Source organism: Schistocerca serialis, chromosome 1 (assembly GCF_023864345.2).
Source record: "Schistocerca serialis cubense isolate TAMUIC-IGC-003099 chromosome 1, iqSchSeri2.2, whole genome shotgun sequence".
Lineage (NCBI taxonomy): Eukaryota > Metazoa > Arthropoda > Insecta > Orthoptera > Acrididae > Schistocerca > Schistocerca serialis.
This window is the reverse complement of record NC_064638.1, coordinates 813,299,018-813,313,412: the sequence shown is the minus strand read 5'-3', so window position 1 is coordinate 813,313,412 and position 14,395 is coordinate 813,299,018. Positions and strand designations below refer to the sequence as shown.

The window sequence follows — 14,395 nt, the reverse complement described above, 5'->3', positions numbered from 1 at the left end:
GTGGGCCCTCAGGACCACCCTGGCTCTTCTCCTGTGTCTGTGATGGGGGACACTGCTTCTTCTGGTGCTCCCAAGGTACTTCCTTTGGGAGACCAACTCCCCAAATTGACGGGAATATTGGGGACCACCCCTTCCCCCCCCCCCTCCCCGCCTCCGTCGGAGATATACCAGTCTCCTCCGGCTTCTCGCACACTGAAAGGATCCCTTGGAAGTCAACCTTCTAAGGCATCCTCCAGCGCGACAGCTGACATCAGTCAGTGGCTCAAGGTTCTGGGAGCAGCAGATCGCAGAGCTTCCCGCTCTTTGTCCGTCCCTGGCCCCCTTTCTGAGACTCCCTCCCAGGTTGCTCCTAAGTAGCAGTGGGAGGAGGAGAGGAGGAAGAAGAAGAAGAAAAAGAAGAAGAAGAAGAAGCTGGCTACGAAAGCAGAGGTTCAGGTCGCCTCTGTGCCACCTGCTACTACCAGCTCTGCACCTGAGAATGATTTGCAGATTTTGGCGTCCTCCGATGACCTCAATCTTGTCTCCTCTTCAGACGAAAAGGTCCTCGATTCAGGCTCTCCTTCGGTGGTAGTAGATGACCCAGCAGCGTAATCTGCCTCCTCGGTACCTTCACGCCTATTTCGGCCGTGGAAAATGTCACTCCAGTGGAGTTCCAGCAGTTTTTTCCATTACCTTGCTGAGCTCCATCAACTTCTCAGCCTTCACCCTTTCTTTTGCATTGCTCTCCAGGAAACTTGGTTTCCGGTGTTGCTAATCCCTGCCCTCAGTGGCTATTGGGGTCACTGTTAGGTTGTGGACACCACAGGCTGCTACCGTCTGCAGTATCTATCTTCCACCGGATGTTGGTGTCCAACATCATATATTGGCTGTGCTGATAGCCCAACTGCTACTATGTTTTCTGTTACTGAGTGACTTATAGCCCATAACCCTTTGTGGGGTGGATTGGTGGCAACAGGCCGCGGTACTGTCATTGAGCAAGTGTTGGCACAGCTCGACCTTTCTCTTTTAAATGATGGCGCCTCCACACATTTCAGTATGGCGCATTGCATGTACTCAGCCATCGACCTTTCGGTCTGCAGCCCTGGCCTTCTAATGTTTGTCCAATGGAGTGTACATGATGACTTGTGCAGTAGTGACCATTTTCCGATCTTTCTGTCACTGCCCCAGCATCACTCACCTGGGTGCCCCCCCAGATGGGCTTTGAATAAGGCTGACTAGGACTCGTTCGCCTCTATTGTCACTATTGAGCCTCCACCATTGGCACCCGTACCTCTCCATCGCAGGTTTGGGCCAAGATTAGGTGACTCTATGGCCATTGGACCCCCATCGGCCTACCTGCACTTTCCCTGAATGGAGCAGTGTGTACTGACTTCGAAACGATTGCAGAACTCTTAGCAGAGCATTATGCTCAGAGTTCCGCTTGTACGAATTACCCTCTGGCCTTCTGCTCCCTGAAAGAGCGGTTGGAACTTCAGAGCCTTTCATTCCATATGTGCCATCCCAAATCATATAATGCTCCATTCAGTGAGTGGGAATTCCAAAATACCCTAGCCGCTTGCCCTGATACGGCTCCCAGGCCGGATCGCATCCACTATCAGATGCTCAAACATCTCTCGGTGAACTGCCAGCAACACCACCTCGACCTTTTCAACCATATCTGGGTTGAGGGTGAGTTCCTGTCTCAATGGCGGGAAAGCATTATCATCCCAATGTTGAAGCCTGGCAAGAACCCACTGGAGGTGGACAGCTACCACCGCATTAGCATCATCAATGTTCTGTACAAGTTGCTTGAATGCATGTTGAGCCGGAGGTTGAGTTGGCTACTTGAGTCTCGGGGTCTTCTGGATCTGTCTCAGGGTAGGTTCCGTAAGGGCCGCTCTGCCACTGATAGTCTGGTCTGCCTAGAGTCTACCATCCGTACGGCATTTTCCCGCCATCAGCATCTGGTTGCTGTCTTTTTTGACATGCGGAAGGCATACGATCCAACATAGCGACATCACATCCTCACTACACTTCATGGGTGGGGTCTTCGGGGCCTGCTCCCAATTTTTATTCAACATTTTCTGTTGCTTTGTTCCTTCCGCATGCAAGTTGGTCCCTCCCATAGTTCCTCCCGAGTCCAGGAGAATGGGGTCCCGCAAGGCTCTGTCTTGAGTGTCTGCCTCTTTTTAGTTGCTGTCAATGGGCTAGCTGCAGCTGTGGGAACGTCCATATTGGTTTCTTTGTATGCTGATGACTTTTGCCTGTACTATAGCTCCACTGGCATTGCAGTTGCTGAACGGCAGCTACAGGGCGCTATCGGCAGGGCGCAGTCTTGGGCCGTCATACATAGCTTCCAGTTCTCGGCCACCAAGACCTGTGTCATGCATTTCTGCCAGTGTTGCACTGTTCAACCTGAGCCACAGCTTTACCTTGACGGTGAACCTCTTGCCGTGGTGGAGATGCATCAGTTTTTGGGCTTGCTTTTTGATGCCCGGTTGAGTTAGCTCCCTCATATTCGGCAGCTTAAACAAATGTGCTGGTGCCATCTGAACACTCTTCGTTGCTTGTCACACCAGCTGGGGCGCTGAACAGTCTACCCATTTATGACTGTATCAGGCGTTGATTCAGTCCCATATCGATTATGGGAGCCTGGCTTAAGGTTTGGCATTGCCTTCTGCATTGTGGTTGCTTGACCCCCATACTTCAATGCGGGATCCAACTCGTAACTGGAGCTTTCCGCACAAGCCCTGTAAATAGCATACTTGTGGAGGCTGGTGTCTGTCCATTGCGGATCTCGACTACTGGCCACTTATGCTGCACATGTTTGTAGCTTACTCGGGTATCCAAATTACAGTCTCCTGTTCCCCAACTCGGTCGTCCATCTTCCAGAATGGCGGCCCCAGTCAGGGTGTACGATCGTGGTTCGCGTCCGGGCTCTTCTCTCTGGGCTTGAGTTTTTCCATCCCCCCACCTCTTTTCCAGGCCCATATATGTATACCCCTGTGGTGTGTGCCCCACCCATGCCTTCGGCTGGGTTTGGCACAAGGCCAGAAGGACTCAGTCCTTCTTGAGGCCCTCTGTTGCCGCTTTCTTTCCATCCTTGCCATGTTTCATGGCTCTGACGTAGTCTATACTGATAGTTTGATGGTTGCTGGTCGAGTTGGTTATGCTATTACTCTTGTGGATCATTCTGAACAATGCTCATTGCCGGCTGGCTGCAGTGTTTTCACTGCAGAGCTGGTCGCCATCTCTCGCGCCCTAGAGTATATCCGCTCCTACTCAGGTGAGTCCTTCATCATCTGTAGTGACTCCCTGAGCGGTTTACGAGCTATCGACCAGTGTTTTCCTCGCTCTCATCTGATGATGACTATCTAGGAGTCCCACGATACTCTTGCCCGTTGCGGCCGTTCCATGGTCTTTGTGTGGACCCTGGGTCATGTCGGCATCCCAGGTAATGAACGGGTTGATGGGCTGGTCAAACAGGCTGTCAATGTATCAGCCCTGGAGATTGGCCTTTTGGAGTGTGATCTCCAGTCAGTTTTGCGGTAGAAGGTCCTTCGTACCTGGAGTGATGAATGGCGCACCCAGCCTTCACCCAACAAACTTCGGGTCATCAAGGAGACTACCGGTGTGTGGCACTCCTCTTGTGGGCCTCTTGCAAGGACTCCATTGCACTCTGCTGGCTACACATTGGCCACCCTGGCTGACACACAGTTATCTATTGCGCTGCGAGGACCCACCTCTCTGTCGCTGTGGTTCTGCGTTGACAGTGGTCCACATTTTGTTGGACTGTCCGCTTTTAACTGTGCTCAGTCAGACATTTGCACTGCCTGGTATGCTCCCTGCACTTTTAACAGATGACGCTGCAATGGCAGGCTTAGTTTTGAGTTTTATTCACACAAGGGGCTTTTATCACTTGATCTGAGGGTTTGTGTCTTTTTTGTGTTGAGTCTGGCCTTTGGCCTTCGGTTTTAGCTTGGGGATTTTAGTGTCTCTCTTAGTGGTTGGCTTTTCCTTTTTTTGTTACCATGGTTGGCCAACCACTGTGTGTTTTTTAATTCCTCCTTTGTGATCTTTGTCTGTATCTTTCTTGTTCTGTGTCGTCCCTTGTCATCTGCGTTGCTTGTATTTTCTTCTGTGTAGGTGTGTTTGGTTTTGGAAAAAGGGACTGATGGCCCTTGTAGTCTGGTCCCTTCAACCCCCACAAAGCAACTAACCAACCAACCAGCTATCTTTACCAGGCCACCACCTACATCATATTCTCCGTCCATATCAAGACTTTTCCCTGCTCCACCCACTATTACTTCCTTATCTTCCTATGTAAAATTCCTACATAACTCCCCTATGATGAGCCAACCCTGCACTAGGCTTCACAATGGTGGTGACGTGAGACTCACTCCCCAACACTTCCTGCAACTGCTGGCCCACAGCTCTACTGTGTGAACTACCTAGCAACAGAGCCTTCTTCTTTCCGTTAGACATTCCAACTTACCTAGGCCTCCTAACTGTTGAGGACTGCTGCATGTTTCCTACACCAACAACTACAAGAGGCTCCTCTCCACTCAACTCTGACAGTTGGTCAAATCTACTGCATATACGCAAAGTACAACTGTGTCCTCCTCCTAGCTGTCTTCCTGCCACTTGCCAGTTCACATTCCTCAGCACCCTTTACCCTCCTCAGCCTATCTAGTTTCTCCTTTGAATATTGTAACTGCCCCTGAAGGGCACAGGTCTTACGCTCCTGCTCTTCTGTCAACTCATTTCTACTATAGATTCTGCATTCCCAGGAGAGGATCTCGTTAGAATGCCCACTTGCTTCTCCACATCATTCCCCCCAATGAAAATACTTTGAACAAATCCCACACCGTAACCCACTACTCACAAACATACAACAGAGCCCACACTTCTTATTCATGGTAAAATTTTACAGTTACTGAAAAAAGACTAAATGTCTGCATTGCCCAAGTTCAGTTACACTGGTAGAAGTCTTTATAGAACTAACAATAGTGGTCTCGAAATTTTCTCTGTACTAAGATAGCAACTACTTTTCTTAATACTACTAAACTATAACTAATACCAATACCAAGAAAAATCACAAAATTTTTAGCTAAAACCAAAAAGTCAAGTGGCCAATGGAACCCTCAACAAAGTTAAAACAGTGAATGAAAATTTTACTGAAATATTTCACTAGAAACAATGAGAAACATCAGCTGAAAACTAAAGCACGAAATTTACTAAACCACTTCAACGCACAGAAAACTAAAACAACACAGCGAGTGAATTTTTCCAAAGGTTTATTAAATCTTTATTTTGCCACAAAGAGTACCAAGCACCGTTGAAAACTGTTAAATTTAATAACTGTATAACAGTGCGCAAATAACTTTGGCAGTACTGAGCTTTATAACCGCTACAGCTGCAGCCACATGGCTCGAAATGTAAACACCCTACTGAGGCTTGAGGCTGAGATCAATGAATGTGATCTTAGTCATATGTTAGTAACTATATTTACATGTAAATTTTCTCTTTCTGCACTCATTTTATTCCTTGATGTTGTGGTTGTGGTATGGAGTGCCACCATCTGCAGGAAAGCGTTATGATAATGGAAGGTTACATTTGCTACCCACTAGCTACAAAATGATGCAACCATTTATTTTCAAAATCTTTTTTTGTTTAACAGTCCTCATAACATTTTCAACATATCTATTAAACATTGACATCTAAGCTCTTAATAAAGAAAATCATCAACAGACAGATTGTTAATATCCCAAAGTCAAGAATTAATTAATTAATTCCATACATTTTTTTTTTTTTTTTGTTTTTCTTTTCAGAACAACAGCCATTGTCATCCTGACTTCTCCTTCTTCAGTGTCCATGGCACCCCAAGTCGTGACGTTATAGTGCAAATGGCTCCTTCCTCACCAGTAAAACACTCGCCCTCTTTCGTGTCTTGTGGCTGTACTGTGCTTACATTTGCGCTTTGTATCTGCACATAAATAAAAAATGCATGTACAGTATACAGTCTTTCCTCTGTCACTGTCTCCATAAATTAAGGTTTCTACTTGACCATCTTCCATCGGCACAGTAGAAAGGAAATGGGGAATGTTGCTACCTTGAATAGCAACATGTACCACCACAGAGATTGGATGCCAATAATGCTGGCAGATGTTTTGCTAGTGTGTCGATGGGCAGACTGATTACACTCTGAGGTCCACAGTTAGCTCAAAGGATGTGGCCTAAGTTTGCTATGACTGAATTGAAGTGGGACAGTTCTTTTTCATTGTGCTAGAGTGGGACAACTCCTCAGCTGGGGGACCAAACTGTAAGGTCACTAACATGAACTTTTATTGTCTCAATCTCTTCCTCTGTAGTGTGTCAGCCTAATGTCCCATTGCTGAAAATCTTATTGAGTATTTGGTGATAAATGCTCAAGAAATGTACACAACACCCCAATTTATGTTGCATTTTGTCACACTTTTATTTGCCCCAATGTTCCTGTTGTTGGGATGACCAATTGTTGAGCTTTGTGTTGTTTATGCATTAGTAGGATCAGTGCAAATAACCAAGAGTGCAGTGGCAGAGTTACTCACATAGATTGTACAGTCATTGAAGGAAAGGTTAATAAAACAGTATCCAAATCAAACAATGAAAAATCCAGGATGGTATGTAACAATATTATGAAAAGGAAAACTGCTGCTCACCATATAGCGAAGGTGCTGAGTCGCAGATAGGCGCAACAAAAAGACTGTCACAAATAAAGCTTTTGGCCAGTAAGACCTTTGTGACACACGTGCGACTCTCTCTCTCTCTCTCTCTCTCTCTCTCTCTCTCTCTCTCTCTCTCTCTCTCTCTCTCTCACACACACACACACACACACACACACACACACACGACTGCAGTCTCAGGCAACTAGCCTCAGGATGGATTGTACATCAGTTTGTATTACAGGGATTTTCTCTTGATGGCAGATGCTGTATGTTGATGTGTCATACAGCTGGTGTAGACCCTCATTTATATACTTCTGTCAGTCAAGTAACACAGTGGTAGATTCCATGCCTGCAGCGAGGATAATGATGGAGTTATCAGGTTTTAGGGAATAAAGAGATTGGAGTTCCTGCAGAGGACAGGTTGTAGGGACCTGAGGAAGGGCTGTCAAATAATGTTGGATGTTAGAAATTCTTGGAGGACTTGTAAGGGATGATTTTAAAGTAGTGATGGTGGATCAATTTGGTTTCGTGGTCTGAACTGTTCAAGGGAAGGTTCAATGTCAGGTTTGCTGTTGGCAAGTTTTGGGATTATGTTGCAAATTGGTACTTCCAGTTAACATTAGTGTGAAGGAAAGTAGATCCTTCACCAAAGCAGCATGATTAAGTGCAGATTTAGGGCTGAAAGTGAGAGCCTTGCATAATACAGATAATTCAGGAAGGGTGAGAGGGTTTGATGAGAGGTTGAGAACACTATGCTGTTCTGACTGGTTTGTATGATCATCAGTTATCATTACTTTGGGAAGCAAGGATGAAGACTGCGGGATGTTAAGAAGGTTGGCCAAGCTTGATTTGTTGGAGGGGAATGGTGTGATTGTTTTGAGAGCTGGATGAGAACAGAAAGGGAAATGCTACAGTAGTTATAGCTTTTTGAAGTGAAGTGTGACCTGTTGTTCCAGTTTGAAGTTTTCTTGGTGGACGATAGCATCCATGGAAAGATGAGGGGCAGATAATACTGCAGTATTTTATAGGAGAGAAGTCTTGTTGAGCGGAAATTGGCAGATATGGCATATAGGTCACAGATTAGCCATGTAAGTGCAATAGATTGCTGTATTTAAAACTGGAAAATGGACTGTAGAGTTGGAGTACAGCCAGAGAAAGGGATTTCAGTGTTAAGCCTTTGGGGGTAACATCCAAGGACAAGCAACTTTCAAGAAACAGAATGTGGGCTCTTAGTTTTGATCATCCAAAAGCATGTTTCTGAAAGGACCGAATGTAATATGTGATGGGATCCATCCTGGCAAGAGAGGAGGGTCTGGAGTGTTAGAGATGGAGTGAGTGGCAAATGAAGCTGAGAAGCAGGGTGGGGGAGAGAAGAAAGGGGAAAAAAGCAAGGAAAACAGCGGAAAAATTTGTGTGAAAAATCATGAGAACATACATTCGTTAACAAGAGGTAATGAGTGGGGGAGAATTTCCCACCAGAAAAATGGACTGTGTGAAACAAAAAAATTGCAAGTAATGAAAAAGACAAAATTTTAGAAACAAGGCAAACAGAAAGAGGAAGTCATCAGAGAAAACTTACTCCACTGTGTTCAGCACATAAAGAATGTAGGAGATGCAGTAAAAGTCAGTCAGTGCAGTTTGGAAAAAGACAAACACACAAAAACGTGAAAGAATTGCATAGACACAAGATAAGTGGAGGATGGGAATGAAAATTGCTGCCAAATTTACAAATAAGTTGGCAAAAGACATTTGGGAGAAGGCTCTGCAATGTAATGAACTGTAAACAAAGTGTTATAAGTGAATTCATAAATAACTATAGGCACATCTAAATGCATTGAAATCAATATTAGAAAAGATCTATGGGAAATTTGTTGGTTAATATAGGCAGTACAGACATAAACAGGCGAACTACCATATAAGGTTGAAAACATGACAATTTGAACAAGGTAGATGACAACTAAGACTCATAAGGGGTTTACATAAGAAAGAATGATGACCACATGGGCTAATATATCAAATAAAGTAATCAATTTTTGAAAATATGTAATGTAATTGGATGGATAAATTTAATTGCCATGCAGCGATAGGAAAACATATGTATAAAAAGGTATTGAGAAACTTTGAGAGCAAATGGCTCCTTGTTCTGGCGAAGGATTGAAGGGGAAGGAAGAGGGATGTAGGAAAATGACTAAGGCGGTTTAGGTGAGTTCAGAACAATCGCCCAGTATTCCTGGTCAGCGGGGACATAACTGTCCTGGATGACTTTTCCAAACACTCCACATGTCCTAAACCTCAACAGTCCTTTTCATACATCCTTCTTCCTTCCCCTTCAACCCTTCTGCCAGAAGAAGGAACCATTGGCTCCAAAAGTTTTTTAATTCCACTTGGTGAGTGGATTTAATATCTATCCAATTACAATATATATTTTCAAAAATTGATTATTTTTGTTGAAAGAATAAGATTTGTAATGTAATTCATCAACCATCTCACTCTGTAACCTGAAAAAATCATGGCTGACACTTTTACTGCTAATAAACAAACATTGTGTTTGACCTTGCGTGGTGCAACCGTTTTGAAGTAATTCTAGTGCAGTGACTAGAAAACCAGTTTTGCTGCTTATGTATTCAAGCAGTATATCGGTTAGCCTTACAAGGTTGAGTAACTTCCTTTCAGACCTCTCCAAGAGAGAAAAAAAAAAAAAAAAAAAAAAAAACAATAATAATTGAAGTTAATGCTGGGAATCGAACCCAGGAAATCAGCATTATTAGATCTGCTAATCAATAGGCTAAGCAGTCAACTTCTGTATCTTTTGTTCTCCTCTACCAACTTGCCTTTGTGACACCAGAACACTTGAAATGCCCTTGGTATGTAATGAATGGCTACTAGAGGAGACATACTGTAATGAAGAACAGAACTGAAAATAAAATAAAATCGGTGAACAAAGGTTTGAACAAAAAGGAGACGTTATAATCCCTGACTGAAATAGCAGATGATGAATCAACAGTCACTGCTGTTGAAAATAAGGTTGTTCTGTGGATACTGCTAGCAAAGATTCATGAACGACTAATGTGAGAAATATTGTATGTTGTGTTTCTGTTCTTGTTCTAAATGTACACTTTACTCAGTGGCACTTAGAGACTTGTAGCATGTCACAGTGCATCACTTACAAGAGGACCAGAGTGTATGCAATTTGTACCACCTCTCTCTGCATTCGGTTGTAAACATGACAATGCTGCCACCAGGGCCTGGTTACCAGTTTGGTTTTGCCAAGTAATACCAGTTATGCTCTTCTTCCCGTTCCATATTTTTCTTCAGTCTTCCATTCACATAGCATTATGCAAAAGACACATCTCAAAATATGCATCCCCCCCCCCCCCCTGCCAAATTGCTGCTTTTGTGGAGGATATTGATGTAAATAGATTTTCTCTCATAAGCTTCTTTCAACATTCTTGGTTTATTATTTAATTGGTCCATTTTATTTCCTGTCCCTTCAAAGCATTACATCTCAAAGCCCTCTAAATATTTTCTGCCCTATCTCTCTCTCTCTCTTTTTCTCTTTCTTTCTCCATCAGTCAGTCAATCTATCTGTCCTCTGCACCCCACATCCTGAAAAGGATATTTCATTGTGTACTACAGAACACAGTCTTGTAAAGTTCACTCGCTCATTAGGCATACTTGCCACCTTTTGCTTCTTTCTATGCATAATAACTAGTGTGTTTGAAATACAATATCTGTATAGTGTGTGTTGCTGTTGAGTACTCTCTTCTGAACACATTTTGCATTGCATTAATAGATAAACAACTCAAAGACTACTGCAAACAAAACTTTCTTAGACTAGTACAATATGATCTTTCCGTCAAATGGAAACTTGATTGGTTTCCACTTATTTCAATGTACTTATTGGTGTGCATAGCATTTTTAAAGACAAAGATGTTTCTAACTTGATGAATAATTTTTTTCCTCTATGAGCATAAAATTAACTACTTCAGTTACATAAACTGAAATAAACAGCAACCAGTTGCATAAAAGAACAGGTTTCAGGCACTTGGCGCCCTTATTTAGAAGGTTATACCTATTGCATTATTTGTGAGTGTTAGCAAGAAGATGCATACAGCAAAATGCAATGGTCATGTGGTTCATAGGCCTGCACAAAAATGGTGTATACAGGCACTATGAACCACGTGACCACGGCATTTTGCTGTATGTGTCTTATTGTTGACATACACAAATAATGTTATACCTATAACCTTCTGAAGAAGGGCACAAGTGCCCGAAACCAGTTAATAAATTAAATTTCTTTTATGCAACTGGTTGCCGATTATTTCGATTTATACAACTACAATTGCTGAAGGTGAGTAAAATATTTCAGTGATGTATTTATGAACTTTGTTACTCCACCTAAAGAACGTTATAAGCTTATAGTCATTATGACTGTTGTTCTTTTCATTGTTTAAGCCAGACATTTTCATTACTTTTTTTTAGTTGTGTATTTTGTGTGTTTTCTTTTGAAATATCGTGTATTTTACATTATATCTTAATTTTACATTATAGCTTACCTTCTACATTAATCCATTGTATTTTTGCAGACATTCCATCCTGAAACTACAGATATATATGATAAGAAGAACATGCCAAGAGTGATCTACTGTGTGCATGCTCTCAGTACCCATCTTTTTAAATCAGGGAAAGCACCTCTTGTGCAAGATCTGTATGGGAAAGCAGAATTCACAGGTGTGTGCTGTGTTCAGTCCGAATACCAATGAAACCAAACACACTTTATTTTATGTTACAGGTGTCACATTTTGCTGATTGTTAAACATAGCTATTTTCTCCTGCTCCATTGTTTTCTTAGTAACTCAGAAAACATATTGGAGCATTTTCTTTTGTTACAACTAAAGTAGTGTTCTCTTTGTTTTTTCAATTATATCAGTTTGTGTGGTGTTCTGTTACGATTAGTTCTAAATTTTTTTGTTCATATATTTGTCCCTCTTACAAAAGTTTCAGTCCATTGTTAAATGCGCCCAACCATTTATGGCCTGTAATATTATTTGTAGATTTTTCTATGGATACTCTTTCACCAGTCTTTGTCTATTCTTTTGACTGCTATTTTGATTCTTGTGTGTAATGATGTGTCCAGGTTTCATCAACAGTCACAGATCAGTGCAAAAAGTCTTACGGGGTGCAATTAATTGACCACACATTATGTTGAAATGTTGTACTGGGTGTGCTTTTGGTAGTCTGTGAGCAATTGCGGCACCTACCTTGCACACAGCAGAGCCAAATCTCTGGGTAACATATTATGCATTCACTCAGTTGAGGTGCCTACAGTACCAGCAATTACACAATTTTTGTTCAATGGTCTTGCATTACTGTATCATAAATTTCGTCAGTGGTTTCCTTTGTGGTGACCTCAATTGGATGCCTGGAGCGCACTTCATCTTCAGTGCTTGTCTGATTAGGTTTAAATTCATTAATCCAAAAGTAAATGGCCTTCAATGATGGTGCAGAGCCTGCGTAAAAGTAATCCAGTTCTGTTTTGATTTGTGTGGCGGTCCAACCCTGTAAATGAAAATATTTAGTAATAGCAAGAAACTCAGTTTTCCCTGTTTTCAATCACAGTTTACACCCTGACCAATTCAGATGGCTGTCAACAATGAACTACATGCTGTACATTGTTGAAATTCTTTATATAATCCTTGTAATAATCAAGCTTACTAATCATGAAGGTGCAACAAAAATGTTCCATTTGTTCATGGAGATTTATTAGCCTTATCAAACCACCCTCGTAGTTTCCAAAATAACTTTGAAACACTAAGTTGTGCATTAAGTAAAATTCTCAGGTGTATTTGCTCAAATAGTATTCATTAGTCTCCTTACATTAACCACATAAAGATTTTGTATTTCTCATGCAAGTTTCTAACTTTTTGAAGGTCTGTGAACAGCTAAGCTAACTAAGATTCATACAAAATCTTTCAGAAATTGTTAATTCATTATGATGTAATTCTGATGTTTAACATTGACTAATACAAAGTTTGTGGAGGCCTTGAAACTATTGATGAATGGTACCCCTAGGGCACTCTCTGCATGGGCGTAAATATGCTGTACAGGTGACTTGGTGCCCAGTATGTAAGGCCTCCACTTTTTGCAGATGTCCCATCATTGTGCCCAATGTTTTTACTTGAAACAAACCATTCAAAACATGAATGAATACAATTGAATCTCACAAAGTTAGTGCATAAATAAATACATCCATTGATTCCTGTTATTAATATTTGCCCTAATCAAAGTATGAGTCTTCCAGTGATCATCTATCACTGGTAGAACCATTTGTAAGAATTGCTGCAAGAGGACTGTCAGCATTATATGAGAATTATTTTCACTTTAGAATGTTGGTTTAATTGAAGTGAATATGTTGCTGGTACAGACTTTTTTTAAAAAAAATTCTCATAGAGCAATCAAGTTGCAATAAATTACTTTGGCATGGTCAGATGAGTCCTGATTTCATTTGGTAAGAACTGATGGTGGGGTTCAATAGTGGTGCAGACCCGCTTAAGCCACAGACCCAGTTTGTCAACAAAGGCACTGTGCAAGCTGGTAGTGGCTTGATAATGGTGTGGGCTGTGTTGAGAGAGATTGGACTGCTTCCTCTGATCGAACCTGGTCCAACTGAATTGATCATCAATTGGAAATGGTTGTTTGGATACTTGGAGACCTGTTATAACCATCCATGGACTTAATGTTCCAAAACAACAATGAAATTTTCATAGATGACAATGTGCCATGTCACTGGGTCCCATTTGTTTACGACTGGTTTGAAGAACATTCCGGACAGCTCCAGCTAACGATTCAGCCACCCAGGTCACCACACATTGTACATTTTTGGGACACAATTGAAAGATCAGTTCGTGAACAATATCCTGCACTGGCAACACTTTCACAATTATGGATGGCTATTGAGGCAGCATCACTCAATATTCCTTGATAGGATGTCCAGCAACTTTTTGAGTCCAAGCCACATCAAGTTACTGCACTAACCCCATTTGCAACCATAGTGAAAGGAGGTCTGACGTGATGTTAGGAGGTATCTCATGACTTCTATCGCCTCAGGGTATATCCTACGTTGTTCATAATGGCAGTCTGTTGTTTATCTATAGTTATATACATTGGTGTCCATCTAATTTAAATTTTATGAAATGAAATCATTTTCTGTTGACATGCCACTTAACCCACGGGAACGTGTGATGTGTGAGGTCTCCTTTGCTTTCGTATTCGATTGTTGTCCATTTCCGCGCTGGTAGTAGTGGGAGGGAGGGGGGGTGGGAGGGGGTGTCTGCTGATGTGGTCTGCAGTTGTGTAACAACTTTTCTCTCTGAACTCAGCATTTAATCAACGTGTGTGCTTGTTATTGTCACAAAGCTGTGTCATGTGATGCACATATCCTGGTAATTCCACTACTATCTCTCTTCTCTACACTGTTTCCTTTTTAGAGCTGATGTGAAATAATGCATGATGTATTTTTTCAGTGACTGTTCTTTTTTAGTGCTGAAACTTACGATCAGGTCATTTCCTGTTATGTTGTTGTTGTTGTCGTTTTCTTCTTCTTCTTCTTCCTCTTCCTCTTCTTCAGTCCAGACACAGGTTTAATGCAGCTCTCCATGCTACTCTATCCTGTGCAAGCTTCTTCATCTCCGAGTAACTACTGCAACCTA

At 42.2% G+C, this 14,395-nt stretch overlaps 1 protein-coding gene across 1 annotated transcript in view; it reads left to right on the top strand.

Moving 5' to 3' along the window:
- LOC126484220 (ras GTPase-activating-like protein IQGAP1) overlaps positions 1-14,395 on the top strand; it is a 350,623-nt gene that overhangs the window by 47,120 nt on the left and 289,108 nt on the right. The window contains exon 4 of the mRNA XM_050107637.1: positions 11,273-11,417. Coding sequence (XP_049963594.1) covers positions 11,273-11,417 — 145 coding nt within the window. The remainder of the gene's footprint in view (positions 1-11,272; positions 11,418-14,395) is intronic.